The following is a 19,348-nucleotide window of genomic DNA, read 5'->3' on the forward strand; positions in this document are numbered from 1 at the left end:
TGCCTCTGCAGCTCGCACAGGAGCAGCACAGGGAGAGGGTAAAATAGCACAGCACTCTGTCCTCTGTCATGTTCCACCCCTCGTGCCTGCGAGTGTCCCAGCACCCACACCGTGTCCCACAGTTGGGAGAAACCTTACTGCAGCATCAATGGGTTAAACAGCATTTAATCCTTCACAATAAACAATCTATGGGAGGTGCTGCACCTCTCTGTGCACCCAGGGAGGAGAGGAAACAGAACACCAGCCAGAGGTACCTGCAGTTTTCTGATTTGGGAGCCAACACGCAGAAGCTGAAGGGTTCAAAATCTCAACTCAAGGCACACAAAAGATGAAGGGAAAATCTTAGTTTGCTACCCTGTGCTGAACTGCCTGATCCAGGTCCAGGCTGCCCTTCCCAAGGCAGGTAGTGTGTCATTGCTCCTCATCCAGGGCAGGCATAATTGTCCCTCTGCTGTGGCCCCTCCTGGCCCTGTGTTTACACCTGCCTGGGCTGGAGACAAAGTGGAAATCCCTGGTGTGCCCCAGCAGGGTTTTACACCTGCTGCACACAGGTATCCAAGATCCCCACAATTCCCACTGATTCCAGCAGGGCTGTTCGCTCCTGGGTGAGTTATGCCAGGCAGAAGTGGAAAAATGAGTATTTTATAGTAGTGTTTTCCTATTTTATCTTTCAAACGAAGCATTTGCTTGCACCAATAAATACTTTGTTATTGCATATAAAAATTGCTGGAGTTCGTACAGGGAAGGCAATCAAATAATTTCAGTGACAGCAGTTAGGGGGACACTTTCATAAACACAGCCTGGTGTTGGGCTGCTGGACACAAAGGTCACTGGGGGACTGCAGGCCTGTCCTTGCAGATGGCTCAGCGACACCAGCTACAACACAGTGGCTCTGTGTTAGTTGTTTGTAACCAACAGATACATTAAACATATATTTTTATATATTTATATTCATTATATTTATATTTACATTTATATTTATATTTATATTTATATTTGAGAGGTATGCAAATTATTCCTATTAAACCCAACAGTTTCATTAGAAAGAGTCAAATGCCAAAACCGGAAAAAAAATAAAAAGGGTAAAACCTCAGTTCTACAGCAACCTCTTGGTTTAAGATATGGAGTATCAGAAAAAACACTTTTAGGAGGTCTTATACAAATTATAGTTGAATACATAGAAATTAGACTATCCTTTCCATCCCAAATCTATCCTTTCCATCCCATTTAAACCCTCAAGGTGTTCACAGCAGCTGAAGGAAAAGCTGATGGATGGACCTGACTGTCCCTAAATCCAGGTGCCAGGGGGAATTCGGGGAGCAGAGAGGTTTCACCCAAACTTCACCAAACTTCGATGTCCAACCCTCTGATCCCTTCATTTTCCTACAGCTGGGACACCTCAGGGTGCAGAGTGACATCCTGGGCAGGGAAGGGACCTGGTCACCAGCCCTGGGCTATCCACAGGCGGGAGAGAGCACCTGGGGGAGCATCCCCCGGTCCCCAGCCCCGGTCCCCAGCCCCGGGCACACCTGGGGGAGCATCCCCCGGTCCCCAGCCCCGGGCACACCTGGGGGAGCATCCCCCGGTCCCCAGCCCCGGTCCCCAGCCCCGGGCACACCTGGGGGAGCATCCCCCGATCCCCAGCCCCGGGCACACCTGAGGGGCGCCCCGGTGACCCGGCAGCCGCGGGCAGCCCCGCGGCAGGAGCGCCCCGGGCCGCCCAGCGGGATCCTTGCTGCAAATCCCTGCTCTCCCCTGGGCCCGCCCTGTCTCGGGTGGATCAGCGGGCCCCGGGCCCGGCTGCCCGCAGCGCCCTCGCTTGGGGAGCGCATCCTGCGGGGCCGGGGTGACCCGGGGTGGGGGTGTGGGGTGGTCCCGCGTGTGCGGGGGAAGGTCCCGCATAGGGAGGGGATGGTGCCGTACGGGGAGGGGGTTTGGAGAGGGGGTGTCCCCGCGTGGGGAGCGGTGTCCCCGCATTGGGGGGGGTTGGAAAGGGGGTGTCCCCGCGTGGGGGGGGGGGGGGGGTGTGAGGAGGGGGTGTCCCCGCGTGGGGAGCGGTGTCCCCGCATTGGGGGGCTGGTTTGCAGAGGGGGTGTCCCCGCGTGGGGAGCGGTGTCCCCGCGGGGCCGGCGGGGCGGCGGCGGCGCTGGCGGCGGCGGGCGCGGTGCCGGCGCCCTGTCTCTTTAATGAACGGCTCTGCCGCCCGGCTGCGCGGAGTAAATTTCCTCCTGTCATCGGGTCGCGGAGGAGGAGTTTGTTAATGTTCAGTTTGCTCGGCGGATCGATGTTCGCTGGCATCGCCTCGCCCTGCCTGTGTGTGCGTGTGCGCGCGTGTGTGTGCGGGGCGCGCGTGTGTGTGTGTGTGTGTGTGTGAGCGCGTGTGCGCGCGTGTGCCCGCGCCGGGGGTGCGTGTGCGCGCGTGTGTGTGCGGATCCCACATTTCCTCCCATCCCGAGCCTCCCTGTCCGCTCCCATATCACTCACTGCCTGGCATCTGACAGCACGGAACCTGCGGCGCTCCGCGCACACACACGCACGCACACACACACACACCGCGCACACCCGGGCACCGCTCCGCCATACGGCTCTGCGAGGAGGAGGAGGACAGGACAGGGAAGGGAGGAAGCAGCCAGCCCCACAGTCTCTCCAGAGCTGCCTTTTTAATATATACAGATCTATTTTGTTATTTATTTATTACCGTTTTCTGGCACTGTGGGCGCCTTTCATTTGCTCCTGAGCTTGGATGTTTGAATCAAAGCAAAGCAAGTGTTGCAACAGTTAAAAAAAAAAAAAAAAAGCCAACCAAAAAAAAAAAAAAAAAAAAAAAAAGGAGAGAGAGAGAGAGAGAGAGAGAAAGAGAAAGAAAGAAACCTAGATCTCTAAAATAAAATAAAAACCAAACAGGTTCCTATCAGTGAAGTGGAAAGGAGGGGGGCAGGGGAGGCTTGAGGGGGGTGCTGGGGAAGCAGCTGAGAGGCAGAGGAACACGGCTCAGGAGCGACTCAGGGCTCTCGGATCTGGGGACAGAAGTGAGATTGGAGAAAGTAGAGCGATGCCAAGGAGGAAACAGCAAGCACCCAAACGGGCTGCAGGTAAGGAGAAGCCATCCACTTACACAGCCTCTGTCTCTCCACTCCTTCCACTCCTACCCCCATCTTTATTATTATTTAGGGTCACCCTTGCTTTTCCGGGCTGGATCTTTATTTATTTATCCCCCTCCCCCTCCCTTTCCCTCCGTGAGTCCGAGGAGCCAGTTTCATCGCTTATTGCCGGGTTTTGCTGCGCCCGGGCTGTCCGCTCGCCCTCCGCCGCTGCCCCCGGCTCGCCGCCGCTCCCGCTCCGCTGCCCGCACCAAACTTTCCCCCCAACTTTCTTCCCCCGGCCCCTTCTCCCCCTGCCCCTTCCCCTGCCCGAGCCGAAAGCAGCCGGGCTTCCCTTCGCTTTTCGCTTTAGGATAGATTTTTTTTTTTTCCCTCCCTCCTTTCTGGTTTTCCCCCCTCCCGGTGGCTTTCGCTTTGGATCCGTGTGTTTCGCGAAGTGGGTCGGGGTGTTTAATCTTTTATTTCGCCGTATTTCTGATGGCAGTTCTGGCCGGGTGTGTGTGTGAGAGAGCGCTGTGTGTGCCTGAAATAGTACAGGGACTCTCTCTGCTGATGAACCCGGTGGGGAAGTTCAGCCTTTGATCATCAGTGGTGAAAATTGCAACAGGAAATAAAATGAAACGTTCTGACTGTTAGAAGACAATCCACATTTTCAAATCAAATCCTTCTTTTGTTTCGTAGCCGAGTTTATATATTTGCACATGCCAAGTGGTTTTGCAATTTATTATTTTTTTTTAACAGAAGAAAATAGTTTGCAACTTTGGAAGTGTTTTCTTTGTCATTGTAGGGTGTTCTTTTTCTTTTGGGGGCCAAGAAAAAGAAACAGACGAGTGGGTCTGTATAGTAAATCTTTTCAAAGAGTTTTCTTTCAGGCTCCTTAATTGCTTTTTATTTTTTTTTTAATAGTGTGGTAGGGTTTTGTTTCTGGGAAGCGCAATATGGAAGTTCATTTTTCTTCTGCCAGACCCACCCACTGAAAAATCAGCTTTCCAGTTGATTGCCAGCTTTGATTTGACATTTGATTGATCACCTGTCATCTTGCTGCCTTTGATCTATTCATTCTTGATATATATCAATAAATCACTCACCATGGTAACCCAAGTGCCAATGACGTAAGGCTTGCCCTCTAGATTCTCTTAGCCAGACATGCACAATTATTATCTTGTTTGGCTTTTAATGTAGGCGGGTTTTTTCCCTTCTTTTTTCCCTTTGTGTCCTTCCTGGGATTAGTTCTTTAAAGAAAACTCATATTTGATGTCTTTAGTTCAAAAATTTTCCCTCGCCCTTGTGAGTATTTCCTGGGTGTAGCACAGCAAATGTGGGACAAAACGTATGGGCAAGTTTAGTGGCACACTTGGATAAACTTTGTGAAGTAGTGCTTGGGATCCACGCAGGGGAAATGTCACCCCAGAGAAACTGGGACACGCAGAACTTTTATCAACTCTCAGCTCTGGCTGCATTTCCTTGGGTGCAGGACAATGGGCTGCAGGCAGGAGCTTTTGGGACGTGCCCAGTGAATGTACCTATGCAGGTTGGGATTCCTGGCAGGCAGAGATCCCAAATTTACCGTCATCGCCATAAATAACAGCTCTGCTAGAAATACACGTTTATATAAATAAATAAATATATATATATATGTATTCGGGAGGCCTCTGCTGTCAGAGTCGCTATTATTATTTTCTTCACCAAGAGGTTTGATCTGGATAAGGCATTCACATTTTCAACTTGCAGGATAAATAAATAGCTGCTTTTTCATGGATGCTGATCGGCACAATGACAGTGCTAGAGCTGCTCCTTTTTTCTCTCTGTCAGGAACAGGAGGCTTCATTTTATTTGGGTTTCAAAGTAGAATTTTCACTTGGAATCTGTGTAGTATCTTTTCATGGCAGGGGCACGGTGTTCCTTTTTAGAAGCATAGGATACAGTAAGTAAATTTTTGCGAGCAGAGCCCGTGCTGTTGTTTCCCGGGATTTCCCTGCTGAGATACAGTAAGAGATGTTTTTATCCAGGATCCTACAGCATTTTTAAGATCTTAGTGACAAGGGAGAAACTCGTACGACCACAATTAGATCTCTCCTTTCTCATTCTCATTATAAAACGTGCATTGCTCTTCAGTGGTGCATTTCTTTGATTAGATTTCTCCTCAGATCAATGTTGTTTCAGGTGAGCAAAATCCTGCAAATGCAGTCCAGTTTCAGCCAGCAGAACTATTTGAAGTAGGTTTATACATTTGCAGTAGTTCTCCTGCTTTGAAGTTGTATTTGTCTGTTTGTGGGGGGTAGGGGGGAGTTTCAAAGAGCAGACGTGCCTGTTGTATATAGTTCTTAAAACTGACTTTCATTTTCAGGGATAATACTGAGGTTCTGTTTTGTATGGTGAAAAATACCTCAAAGTGACAGGAGACAGACTGTGCAATAAGAAATGTATCTCTCATCAAGGCTGATAGCAAAGCTCCTTAGTCCTTTTATTTAAAGGAGTTAATACATTATATATTACTTAATTTTCACTTTTATTTATTTTTAGTTGTACAAGTTCAAAGGTATCAGTTGCACTGCATTTTGTCTTGATGGCAGCAGAGATATTGAAGAGAAGTTTGCAACTTTTAGTTTCTTCAGATAGTTCACCTCCGAGGGAAGAAAAATGATAAGCCTTATGATTCTGGACATGTCTGCTTTTGTCATTGCTTAAAATTAAATACTATGCACAACTGTAAATAATTACTGCCATGCACTGACTTTGAAAGCAGGTTTCGAGTTTGATTAATGAATAATGTAAAGGTTAGAGAGAACCAGCGAGTGAATCAGAAGTGAGGTCCTGCTGTTAGATGAAAATCTATCTAGAGAAATATACGTGGCAATTTTGTCCTTTTCTATTATTAATTTTAAGCCTTGTATTCCTAAGAAATATATTCCAGAGCATTGTAATGAAACAAGGGAGTGTAATTGGATAAATGGGGCACTATTTATGTGTGATGATGGGGATTTCTGCTCTCCGGTTACACTTTTAGAGCCACTTTATTTCACATCAACACCGAAACGATGTCAAACGCATTTTGATCTTTGCAGGGCCGAATCTTTTCTGAATCATCCCTGCTTTTTGAGAGCGTCATTTGCCAAGTCGATAGTTCTTGAGGCAGAGAGTTGCAGCTCTTTCCATCAGAGGCAGCTTTAGGATGGGACCTGTGTCTGCAATAAGCAGCCCGTGTGTGTTGGGGCTCTCACCCCAAGGCTTTACAAACGGGGCCAATTCTTCCCCGCTCAGGTGCGAATCAAACATCGCTCCCCTGAAGCATCACTGAGTCCTGGCTGCTCCTGTGAGCAGGACGAGGCTCAGGCCCACAAACTCCTTCATCCTTCAGCAAAATGCAGCCACGTCTGGGGCAAAAGTCTCGTAACGATTCCATAACAAATGGTAATATATTAACAGGAGGGTGGAAAAAGGGTGGAAGCAAAGCAGAATTGCTATTCAGATTTTATTCCTAGGGGTATGAAATAGCTTTCAAACACAATTTCACTGGATTAAACTCTCCTTTCCCCTGCAGCTTGTTTAAATGTGCATATTTTATTTTGTGATCATGAATTGGTAGTTTGCTTTTCTAAAGCCTGCAAAGAGGAATCTGGACTTAACGCCCTTTGCGGGTGAAATTTTATATTTCTTCTTTTCCTTCTCTCTCAGCCCCGACAGACTAGCTAACAACCAGAGCTGGGGAGAAGTACAGCAGAAGCAGGTCTCAGGGACATTTATTCTGTTTATTGGAGCTGTAGAATAACACGGGTTTGTTTTTGGAAGAGTCCTCATAGAGCAGCAAGCAGAAGATGGTGAGCAGGGAGTTCTTTAAAGCTGCAGCTTGCACCTTAGTAGGAAAGGTTATTTAAACCAGGATTGTATTTAGAATGTGAAATTCTGCTTGTGCAGAGAGCAGAGTAAATAACCAGCAAGGCTTGCTCCCTGTATTTCTATGGTGAAAGGCATCCAGATATCTCTATAAATGTATCCAGGAGCACTGTGGCTGTTCCAGGATCGTTTGTATCCTTTATAACAGGGGCAGTGGCAGCAGATTCCAAGGAAGCAGTGCTGAATAAAACTGTAGAAATGGCAGCACTGTTTTGTTTCAACATCCTCCAGAAAAGCAACTGCACATCAAAACCACCTAAACAGTTCATGCCTCAGAACCCTTCACTTACAGTGCACATCACAATGCTGACAGATGACAAAAAGGCCAAGGTGCTCACAAACAAGAGGAGCCTTTAAATCCTGGTTAATTAAATATCTTCAAAAATAGGTACTTTTGCAACTAAAGAGGCACCAAAATTAGTCGCCATCTGCGTTAAATTCTGCAGTCGGCTCCTAAGCCCAAAGCTGCTTGGAAATTTTTTTCCCGTGTCAGAACTCAGGCCTGAACGGGACAATTTGAAATCACGTTCATTTTAGTGCCTATTTCCCTATTTCAATTTTCCTCTCATTTATCCTAGCCCAGTATCTCCCCACTCTCTGAAGAGCGGGGCGCACCCAGGTTCAGCCCCCGGGACTGGGAAACAAAAGACATTTCCATCAGCAAATGACACAATTTTACAGCACTTTTGAAAGCGTGTCCATTGTCAGAAATCCTAGTGCATAACTGCTCTCCCTCCTCCGTGCTCTCTGAGAAGCCCATTTTCTCCAAATCGGCAGCATTTTGGAAATTTCCTCCCGGAGCCTTCTCCTCCTGATTTTTGCTCTCATTTTCATCACCCACCTCAAGGAGCTGTCTCCCCTAGCAGAGGTCCCCGGAGTCCCTCGGTAGCACAGGGCCAGGGTGAGCTTTTCTGCCGTCATTTCCCTTCCCATCCCGATGAGGACATCACTCCCAGAGAGCAACTCCAGACTCGCGGAGAAAAAAAAGCTGTCAGTTGCTGTGGCTGCAATTCCCAACTTAGCAGCAGCAGAGGGAATGGAACTGTACTCTATCAATTACAGTTGGAACCAGAGGCTAAACACTTATTGTGTTAAGCTATTGTGCAGATCTTAAGAGCTCAAATGTAAAAAAAATATCATGTCAGCTGGTGGAGGGGAGAGTAAGGCCTGGTTCTTCCACTGGATGACGTGTTATTAGCAGAGGCAAAGTAAAATTATTCAAATTCTGTTTAATGCTTCTCGGGTTGAGATGTGTGTGCCACGTTCTGCCTTAAAAAGGTGGGATCCTACAGACTTTGCTGCTAGAATAAGCCTTTGGTTTTCCCTCTTCTCTGCAAAATGAAAATATTTGTGAAGTTTTACCTCCAAAGCGTGCTCACGCAAGCAGAGAGACATTTTCATTTGTCTCCAAATCTGATACAGGAGCCAAGTGGAACCACATTACACTCCGAGCTGAAATCTTCCATTTCATTCATGCAAGAGCAGGGATTTTTCATTACCTATTTAATTACAATCATTTACATGAGAGTGGGCCCAGTTCAGCAGCTCTTGCTCAGCACTTTGCTTCAGTGGGTGACTGGCCTGTGGAAGGACTGTCTGTGTAAGACTGGGCTGTTCAGCCACAAAATTCAGTATATCTGTTCCTGGAGAAGCATTCTGCCTCTGAGGAGGGACCAGATTCTTCCATTAAGCTTTGAATCCAGGGCCAGTTCTGCTTGGAGCTTCTGTTCCTAACGCTAGTGAGCTATTCTTTCCTGAAGGCTGGATGACTGAGATATTCTGCTTGCTCGGCCAACTTCCCTCCTCAGTCACGTTTCCGTGCTCTGTGATAATGACTGAGCACTGGTTCTGGGTACCAGGAGGTGAGATGGGCTTTTAAAAAAACCTTTTTTAAGGCACGGTGTTCATGTTGTGCACAGGGGCGGCGGCTCTCGAGAAAACGCCTGAAAATGGGGTTGCAAATCCAAAGCCTGAAAGTTCCATGTGCTTTTAGGGGCTAAAAGCAGTTATTTCTCATTAAGGTGGCTTCTCACTCGAGGCTGTTGGCACAGGGTAATTTTTACCGTGTTATAATAACGGCTTCTGCAACTCAGAAGTACCTTGACAGCAAACCGTGTATTTTTTAAGGTTTCAAGGAGAAAAGCATCACAGAAGCACAGTGTTTCCCATTAGATTTACACATCCCTCTTCAACTGTTGCTGGCTTTTCATCCATTACCTTGTGAGCTTTCTCAGGCAAAAAAAAAAGAAGTGGAAAAACTGGTCTTCTGATCTAATTGTTGCATTAAGTGTTTCATTTAGAAAAATGAAGAGAATCTTTGTTTCCCTAAAAGAAATGTTTCCCCCCTTTGCCCTAGGAAAAAGAACGGCACAACAATAGCTTCAAAATGACAGGATCTGATTGTGAAAAATACCGAGTTTCTAACGTGCAGCGCCTGATGGTCCCAAGCACGGGTAAAATTCCACAGTTAAATAGAACAAACAGCCCTAAATGTCTGAGAAACGGATCCTTTTCAGGCATGCACACATCCATACCTGCAAGGAGGGGAGGAAAGTGCCTGTCTGGGAGAGGGATGCACCTGGAGAGCTCGGTTCTTCAGAGCAGGTTTTGATTATTGCACCAATCTTTGCCGAAGTGTTAGAACTGTGCTGTGAGCAGTGGTGTCCCCTCAAAGTCCTTTGTTAGGGTTTATTTTCTTCAAACCTCCAGCTCCTGGAGTCTGATGATGATTATGCAAGTGTCCAATATGCATTTTTAAAGGAAATTTATTTCAAACTGCTCGCTCTGGAGAGGAGCTTGAAAACAAGCAGGCTGGAAGTTCTTAAGCAGAAGAAAAATGCCTTGATTCTCAGAGTGACTGTTTTTAACTTCCCATCATTTTCAGCCAGTCCCATGATTTTTGAGGTTGTGCTTTGTGCTTGCTGTCTAAACAAGGTTGGCAGTATTGCTTTTGCCTGATTCTGGTGATGAACTGGTGTGTGTGTGTCTGGGTGTATAATTATAGACATACACACACATAATATCAGTAAACAAAATACTGAACATAATGATGGAGTGGAGCTGTGTGAATTGGAGCTCTGGCTTTGTGTTGCCATAAACAAAGCAGTTCTGAGAGCTCAGACCATCGGTTCTTGAGGAGTGACTTTCAATTGAAGTTTCCTGGAGATTGCTTTTAGTGGCAATTAAATCTAGAAAGTTAATAGGCAGCCACTGCTCTTTATAGGATAAATACTACGAGGAATGCACAGCCTACCTTTTTCCCAGATATAATCAGGCTGAACTTTATTGAAAAAAAATTTACAACTAGCAACATTAATGCTGTATTTTTATTGTATTAATGCAAATGAGATGCTGACTTCGTTCTTTCATCTCCATGGCTTGTATCTATTAGAGCTGTATCTTATTCCTTTCTGTGTCTTTTCTCCCTGTGTTCTGTAAACTGCTCTCCTCTAATGATACTGAGGCTCATTAAAGTTACTCCCAATGCTGAAGAGACTCTGGGAAACATCCTGAGCTCTGCATGGCTGTGGAAAAGCACAACTACCGAGTAGATGGGGAAAACTAATCCAGATCGAGCCTCGCATTCCCGTTTTGGGAAACCTTTAAAAGTGATGGGTCAAAGAGGAAGAAAAGGCTCACAGGAAGGACTGTGAGCTGCAAAGAACAGGTCATTTTCAACTCACAGCCCTACCTGACAAAGATAAAAAGCAATAAAGTTTTAAGGAGCTCGCTGGCTCTTCCTGCATCTCTCTCAAAAGACTCATTTAATTGAAAAGCCTGTTGTGCTTGTTTTTATGCATGTAAAACAGAAAAGGGGCAATTTTGCAGAGGGCCTGATATTCCAGCACAATATAATTGGAACTCTTCCTTCCTGCTTTTTAAGTCTCTCTGTTCATATAAAATTAAGACCCACTTATCTTAAATTGTAGTAAATCTCATCCAATATTGCTTTCATAACTTAAAAAAGGCTGTTACATATTCCCAAAGCAACTTTGCTGGAGTGATATTGGGTCTGTTTATGTGGAACTGGGGCAGAATTCCTATTGAAAAAAGGAGCAGCTTACAGTTCTTGTTTTTAATGAAAATAATTAAATTCTCTAGAATACCTTGATAGCTCAGATGTTTTTTTTTCCTAGCGAAACTCTGCTTAGAGGAGATAGGAATGAAAATCTGCACATTGATGCAGTTTGTTGTGTGCAGACAACAACCTTATTTCTATCACTCTCTCTGCACTTGGACAGAAGTAATTTCTATTTTTCATAGAGAGATTTTACTCTGAATTTTCCATATATAAATATTTTTTGTGTGAATTGCACGGCGAATCACCAGCACAATTTATAAGGTCTGCAATTTTCTTTGTACATATAGGAAGAACTCATTTGCTCCCCACAGGGTGAGTGGACTTCACAGGAAAGCGCTGGGTCTTTTATGATTTTATGTTTTGTATCGAAGAAACCTTGTGCCAGCTGCTGTATTGGTCTACCAAAATTATTTTTTTATGTGTTTTTCAGCCGTCTCGTGCCATACATAAGCACAGTACAAGTAGCATTAAATTAACACGGGAAAGGAGAAAGAAGCTAAGCAGTTATATTGATCATCTGTAGCATTAAATGCTAAAAACATTAAAAGCTTTCCAGTGCTTTTGATTAGCTGCGTGGATCCTGCTCGTATTTGTGTCCTTTGTTAGGCAGTGGAGCAATATTTCTTCACACGTAGCACCTTTCCTCCGGGGGTTTCTTGCTGATACTCCTCAGAATAACCCCAGAGATGTGGAATATTTCCCCTCAGCTGTACAGAAAGGCGAATTGAACCCGGGAGGTTTTACCTGGTTTGCTCAAGGTCAAGCAGCGTTTGCTCCCAATTCCCTGCTCGAGGTACTAGATCACGTTTCTACCATCAGAGCATTTCCAGGAGGGAAGTCTGGGCTGGAAGCTCAAGGCATCCCTGGTCTGTGCTGGGGAGAAGAGGGAGCAGCCCAGCTGGGAGCCTGGGGAAGGTGGAAATGCAGTTCCATCCCTCCCATGCAATTCCCTGTGCTGGTGGAAGAGGCACTTTGCCCTTGGCCAGGAGCTCCCAAAAATGGGAGGGCTCGTGGTTTGGGAAAGCAGAGCTCTGTTAATTCTACCAAGCCAAGGGAGCTTGGCTAAGCAGGAGTTTTAGACAGAATAATCAGGTTTTTGACATTCTAGTTTTTGGTCAGTGGTAAGTTTCAGGAGCAGGGAATTTGGTTCCTGTTACTTTTCTTCCCACAAACTGTTCTGCATTTCTTTGGAGAGCTGGATGTGACTGTCTATAAAGCATTGCCCTGAGAAATGTGTAAAACCTGGTGTAATTGCAGCTGAGCAGGCCATACACATTTTCCTACACCCAGACTGCCAGAGGAGGTTGGAGTTCTCTGGTGATAGAGTTGGAGGCTCAGCTTGCAGGCCTAGGGGGTCTCAATCCTTGCATGGGCAGCTAAAGAGAGACCTGAATTTTCAAAAGCCTTTAGCACCAAATTCCCATGGACCTCCCTCAGTTCCCTCTCTTGTGTAAACTGGAATTGGGCCTCAATCAGGGGCACTTTTATGTTGTTTGCCTGGACTGGAGATGTATTTATTGCCTATAGAAGAAATATGGTGCAGGTAATAACCTCTGGATTCATTAAGGGTTGTTTATGTTTATTTTCACACCTTATTACCTCTCAGCAATGGTTGTTTCAGCCATTATATTGACAGGAACTCTGAATAAATCTTAGGTAATATGGGGCTGATCTGCCTTACCTGGGAGACCACCTGCTACCCTCTTGAGCAGAGGTGCTGAATCACCAGGTAGGGCTTTCTCCTCCAGAGCTGGGGGCTTGGGAGGCTCTCCCGTGGCTCCTTTTCATGTGGAAATTAATACTTGCCTCTATTTCTGAATAGTAGGTTATTAGAGTTCGTATGCAAATTCCCAGGATGGGAATTTGTCTCTCGTTGATAATTGATATAATAATATATATTTTTAGTGGTCCAAAGTCCTTGAGCTTGAGCCTTGTATATGTAATTTATGTTTATTTCTTACTGTTATTAACTGTAATTTAGTTGTTGGCGCCTTTCATTGCCTTAGATTGAAGGGAATGTCTCTCCCCATTGCCCCTCCATAAACAATGCCCTCTCAGGGTTCCTTCTCCTGTATCCTTGCCCAGACATTTCCTAGCCTGTCAAATACTGTCATTTTATTCCTTACAGATCATTCACAGTACGTCTCCTGTTGCACACACAAATAAGGAACAAATGCAATCAGGATGCATCATCGTTTAGCATAACAAATAAAAGCCGATCTGTGCAGATTTGCCTTAAAGTGTCTCTTAATATGTATTGTCAAAATGTCTGAAGATGTCTCTAACTCGTAAGAGTTTAATTATTTGTGACAATTAAACTAATATTCGGAGTAAGGGATTAAATATTTTCTCTTGTCAAAAGCTAACAAAACATCACCTGGCAGAGCAAACTCTTTAAATTTTGTGTTTCAAGCAGACCTTAGAAAGGAAAAAGCACCTGAACAAAATTACAAGGCCTGAATTTAATATGGAATTAGAAGAAACTGTATTTTTAAAACTAGACCAAAATTTAAAGGCACATCATTAAAGTATATATCAGTAATGAGCACCTGAATACTTGATGATTAAAAAGAGTTTCTATCCATTTTTAAGGCAGTGCTGAAATTTATGGCCAAGGGCTGCTCTGAGTGAATCAGGGACTCAGACCTGGGATTTTCAGCCTCGCCTGGTTATTGTTTTACTCGTGCATGAGAAAAAACAGCTCAAATATGACAGCACAAGTCATCAGCCTTTGCTGTGGTTGGAATTACAGATGTAGTTTTTTGTTTTGCTTTTTGTCTGAGGAGCTCTTTCTCTGTCTGGGTTGTTCAGACTGGAGAGGCAAGGTGCAGTGAGTAGGGCAGGGCAAGGAGCCAACACTGGTGCCCAGGGCTCAGCATCTTCACCTGCCTGGCAGGCCTTGAATGTAGTAAAAGTTCAGATATGTAATAGTAAAAGTAGGGAAAAAATAGGGAAAATCTTGAACAGAGCAGAAAACCAGCATAATCCTTGAGAACAGTGTTGTGTGGATGTGGGAGCACTGGATAGCCCAGGGCATGGCAGCAATAACTTCTGTGTTATAGACTCAACAGTTCTTATAGTCCAGATTGTTTGGGGTTTCCTGTTGAGAAGTTTAATTTCTACTGGTTCTAATGTTTCCAGTTCTGAGCTGCTCAAAGAGACCATTTCCATTATTAAAATCTGTGTTTTCTTTCTTAAAGCGTTCTTCCTGTAATTTAGGGTAGGATGTTATTTGGCAAAAAATTAGAAGACGTTCATCAGGGTTTATTTCAAAGCTGTGGGACCATTGAGCTTTCTGGCAGTGACGTGAACATTTTTCAGAGATATCTTCTGCTTTCCCTGAGAAAATCCACCCAAATTTGTCTGACTTATAAAACCTAAAAGTTGCTGTTGCCAAAGAATTTTTAGAAGGTGACACAGCATTCTCCAACGTGCCATCCCCACCACACATGCTCTGTTTTTGGTTTCTCTTTTTCAATTACATTTCCTTAAAAAACAGTTGAGCTGGGGATAAGTAGGGCAGTGGCTGCAGTGGCAGCCATGGGTCCGAGCAGAAGGAGATTGATGAAAAGGTTTTGTTTGTGTTTAGCTGGAGCACAGGCCTTGAGGGAGGAAGAAGAGAGATTTAGGGAGCAGAACGTGGACAAGAGGGGCAGAAAGCATAAAATGATCAAATATCCACAGCAAACAGGGGTAAACTCGTGTGCATGACTTTATTGCCTGGTCAGTGTAGAGCAGCACAGTGACCGTGAGGCTGTGCCAGGAGCACGGCCGGCAGCTCCTGCCTGGTCAGGCCTGGGTGTGAACCAGTGTGGCTGCACCCATGGGACCCCCAGCTGGCTGTCCCAAAGCCTGTGCTCATCCACACCTCACACACAGAAAGGTGTGTGCAGGAAATCCATCCAGCCCAGCTGGGACAAACCCTGCCGGGCCGTGCCGGGCTGGCAGCGCCAGGCCTGAGGGGCCGCCATGGCGTGGTAGGCCCAGCGCGCGTGAGGCGGGACCTTCTTCTGTGGGGAAAAAGTCAAAAAATCCTCTTAAAATTGGCCAGAGCTGTGCCCTCCATGTTAGCTGAATGGCAGAGATGAAATCCCATCCACATGCATGGCACAGGCAGCTCAGGAAAAGTGCAAAACCCAGTGGAAAGGAGGAAAATCCCAATTCCTGGTGCGGAAACCAGGAGAAGATGGTGCCGGGCAGGCGCAGGGCTGCCCTTGGATGGCAGAGCCAACAGGACGGTGGAAGAGCTCAGGCAACTCATGGACAGGTTGGTGACCCCATTTAGAATGTGTGGCAATGGCATATTTGATATATTTGGTGTGTTTGGGAGGTGTTGGAGTGTGGGACGGGGTGTTGGTCAGGCCTGGCATGGCCGGGGTGGGTCAGGCTGAAGGGAGCGTGGGCACTCTGGGCAGTGAAGGAGCTGTGGTACAAAAGCAGCTCAGAGACAGCACAAAGAATCCTGCCAGGAGTTTCAACCACAGATATCTGTGCAGATAAAAGGCTTGCTAGTCTGAGAGCTCCTCTCTTGCCCCAACATGCCCATGGTGGAGGGCTGGTCCCTGGGTCGCTGTGTGGGTACCTGCCCTGGGCCCCTGTGGCTCTCACTTAGGTTTTACTCAGAGACAGGCGTTATTTTATTTAATGTTATTTTATTTCATTTTGTTTGCTGCCCCATGGGAGTTTTTTCCTATAAATCTGATCTTTGTATCTGAAAGTCAGCCACAAAACTCGAATCAGGCTCAGCAGAGCAGGTTGCCTTCAGGTTATTGTACTGGTTTGTGTCACCTCCAGCATTTATGCATTAAATAACTAAAATCTTGAGAATGTTAATCTAGAAAACACTCATCTCTGCATTGCTCTTTTGCTGTTTTGGTGAGCTTATTAAAGATTTTACAAACTTGTGATTTGGGTTAAACAAATGTAAATCATGTGGAGAAAGAGTTGCAGGAACACAGAGGAATGTTATGATGCCATCAACATCTGGGTTTCCATTTGTTTGGATTAGGGACATTTTACCTTAATCATTCCCAAACATGTCTGCTAAAATCCCTTCTTTCATTTTTTATCACCTATGAGGTGCAGCCAGGCTGAGTTTCAATTTGCGTGTGTGTGTTAGGGTAAAAGTGCTGAAATTTGTTGTTGCTGTGAGTATACGAACAGTCTCATTTTTATATTAGTCCTCCCTCTTTATAATTGTTTGGAAACATTTTGATTCAGTTAAAATGCACTATTTCCAATATACAAAGTATGAGCAGGGGAGCAAGGGAGCGATTACGAGTTTCTCCAAGGAAATAAGCATCTCTTAGCCATCATCCTGCAACTGAGAAAGTTCTAATACATGACATCTCTGTAATGTAACCTAATAATATTTTTTTTTAAACAGTGATGTAATGGGGAGAGTGACCTGGACTTTGTAAAAGTTCCTCTACTTACTTCAGATTCCCAAGGGCAATGTAACATTCTAGACAGTATTTTATATGCCCTGATTAAAATGTAACATATTTTTGCATTTCCTGTGCAGTGACCTGTTAGTGCTCATAGACAGAACACTTAAAGAACAGTTACAAGGAGACATTTCCAAATGTGCCTAATATGGGCGAGTTTTTATAACATTCTTATTTCATTTGAAATTGCAGCTACAGCAGGAACCATTCAGACGGCACATTGATTTAACTTTTTAATCCACTGTTTTGCTACGTCAAGTAAAATAAATGTTTGTTTTTAGCTCCCTTTTTTTGCATTGCTAAAACTCGTAACTACTCGCTTTAAGCTCGGGATTCTAAAGGGAGCTACATTATCTGAGATTTAAAGCTTGCTTTTTGTAGCTGCTTTCTCACAACTCCCCCAAGAAAAAAAAATACAAAAGTACAACTTTAGCAAAAAGGGCTTTTATATCTCTATCAATTATAGAAACACCAGCTGCAGTAGATTACAAGTGTGTTTGGCTGATTGTGATGTTGTGTGGGGAAAACTGTCACAAGGAGCTGGATGCTGTTCTCCCCAGCAGCTCCGGGATGTCGCTCAGCTCGGCTCCCCGGGCTCAGCAGTGCTGCTGCCAGGGCTGGGGTGGGCACTGCCAGCTCTGCATGGAGCACACGTCCTGGAGGAAGGATGGAGTGTGGGCACAAGTGTGAACCGTGTGTCAGCGTGTGCATGTGCTGCTCTGGGAGCTGGGCAGAGCCGCACAGGGACAGACCTGGCCCAGCAGCCTCTGGGGACGGCCACTCCACTCAGTGCTCTTCTGTATTTTTTGCATCCAAGATATTTACCTTTGCTTTTTTGAAGGGGGAAGTGGGGGAAAAGGCACCACAGAACAAAAATTGTTTGACCAGCCCATAAAGGTAAAGCAGCTGGAAGTCGTGGATAAAAGAATTACGATATCAAGACAGCAATGCAAGATGGGCAGTTTAGGATATTTGGTGCTGTTGAGCTCAGGAAAAAATTAATGTCTCAACGTGTGTGCAGGTCATTATCACTCCCCTAAAACCTGGCTACAAAGGTAACAGCCCAAGGGCTCTCGGTGGTGCCTTGGTTTCTATGTCATTTATCTTACTGTGCTTTGGTCACTCTGGGAGGACGTGGTTGGGCCCTGGTTTATTTTAACAAAGAGAATCTGACATAGGAAAGTTCCATGTATACTTTACAGTGAAAATGCAATTTTCTATTTTCATTTAATCCCAGGAATGTTGGCATTTTCCAGGCTGTCAAACAAATGAGTGCACTGGAGGACAGTTAGATGTGTCTGTCTACTTCATCTATCTAATCTACCTCATTTCTGATGTGCCCATCACCACGGTGTCTAGGCAGAAAGTATCTGCCTTGCTTTTGCTTTTCATCTTTATTGGCTGTGGTAACCTAATTGAGTCCTAAGAGCTTTCAGATTCATCTGCAAAAATAATAACAAAAACATTATCAGAATAATGATTCATATTTGTACTCTTACTCAGAATTTCCCTTTCTCTTCTGAGTGTATTTGGTTAGTGGATTACTGTTGTTTTATCTAGAAGAGGTTATGCTTTGGAGGTGTATTAAATTGGAATTTTACTTGAGTCAGCAGTGAGTCAAAACTTCATTTGGCTACTGAAGTGAATTCACTCATGTCTTCTAACTTCCTTCTGCATTTCTCTGCAGAAGTTGACTTCATTTACTCAGCCACCCAGTCTAGCATCTGCATCTGTTCTCTGACCCCTTGTCATATAAAACATAGGTAAAGGTAATAAAAAGCAATAGAAATCGTGGCTTCAAAAATGTTATCTTCCTTTGGAAGCCCTGGTTTCTGTTACATTTAACTGCTTTTCTCTGTGCCAATTAGCTAAAAAGGCATGGTTGGACTGAAGTGAGTGGTTTTCCAGGAGCAGAGGCCTTGCTGAGGGGAGATAAAGTGCTGCTGCTGGTTTGCTGGGTGCGTGCACGTGGGGAGAAGGTGCTGCAAGGGCCGGGGTGTGCCAGCCCTGCAGTCACCATGTGTCACTCACTGTCACACTTCTTTAGAAACATGGCTGCAGGGCCATCAGCATGGCTGTGTGCCACCTTCTGCCTTTAAAAACGGGTCCCAAGGAGTGATCAGGCCACAGCAGTCACTTAACTGGTGGTGGAGAGGCTGAGTAACCAGCGTGGTGCTTGCTGAGGGAAAGAGTTCACTGAAAATGCTGCAAACTCTCAGCTCTAATTGAATTTGATCTCAGCTGTACAGTTACATACAGCCCCTTTTCTACTCCTCTCCCACTTCTGTGGAAAGTGTCTTTATAAAGCTGCCCCTCAAAGATAATTTCATTGAGAGCCAGACGTTTCATACGTGACAGTGATTTCTAATCCCATCTGGACTGGCAAATCGCAGATTCCCAGCCCGTGGCCTCAGCCTGTAACACGAGTTCACACAAACACAGTAAAACCATTGCTCTGGCACTTCAGTTTGTCCTGGAGTGATTGAGTAAGAGATGGATTGCTCTTTGTAAGATTTAATTTCATCTTCCGGGTATTTGCAGTGGACAAAAGTATGGACATGATTACATTTCACAGGTTTTTTTCTGTGATTTAGAACAAGAATTATTAGCAGAGCTGGCTCAGCAAGGAATTTCTGATGTAATCTATACCAGTTACAGGCAAGGAGTGTGGTAATAGGGAAAGAAAAAGGAGGGCTAAGTGTTTATCCCAGTTGACTGAGACAGAAAACAGGACTGGCAGGATGACAAACTGGCATAACCTTACAGTAGAAAGTGCAACAAATCCAACAAAAGTTCCAGCCATAATGTGAGGTTTTTAAAAGAGC

At 45.2% G+C, this 19,348-nt stretch overlaps 1 protein-coding gene across 4 annotated transcripts in view; it reads left to right on the forward strand.

Annotated features, from left to right (window-relative positions):
* Positions 1–2,976: 2,976 nt before the first annotated feature.
* TSHZ2 (teashirt zinc finger homeobox 2) overlaps positions 2,977–19,348 on the forward strand; it is a 204,482-nt gene continuing 188,110 nt past the window's right edge. For all 4 annotated transcript variants that reach the window (XM_054274677.1, XM_054274678.1, XM_054274679.1 and 1 more), the window contains exon 1: positions 2,977–3,092. In XM_054274677.1, coding sequence (XP_054130652.1) covers positions 3,053–3,092 — 40 coding nt within the window. In that variant the 5' untranslated portion in view covers positions 2,977–3,052. The remainder of the gene's footprint in view (positions 3,093–19,348) is intronic.

This window comes from Melozone crissalis, unplaced genomic scaffold (assembly GCF_028551555.1).
Source record: "Melozone crissalis strain CALT ecotype California unplaced genomic scaffold, PUWL_Pcris_2 ptg000017l_1, whole genome shotgun sequence".
NCBI classification, from domain to species: Eukaryota; Metazoa; Chordata; class Aves; order Passeriformes; family Passerellidae; genus Melozone; species Melozone crissalis.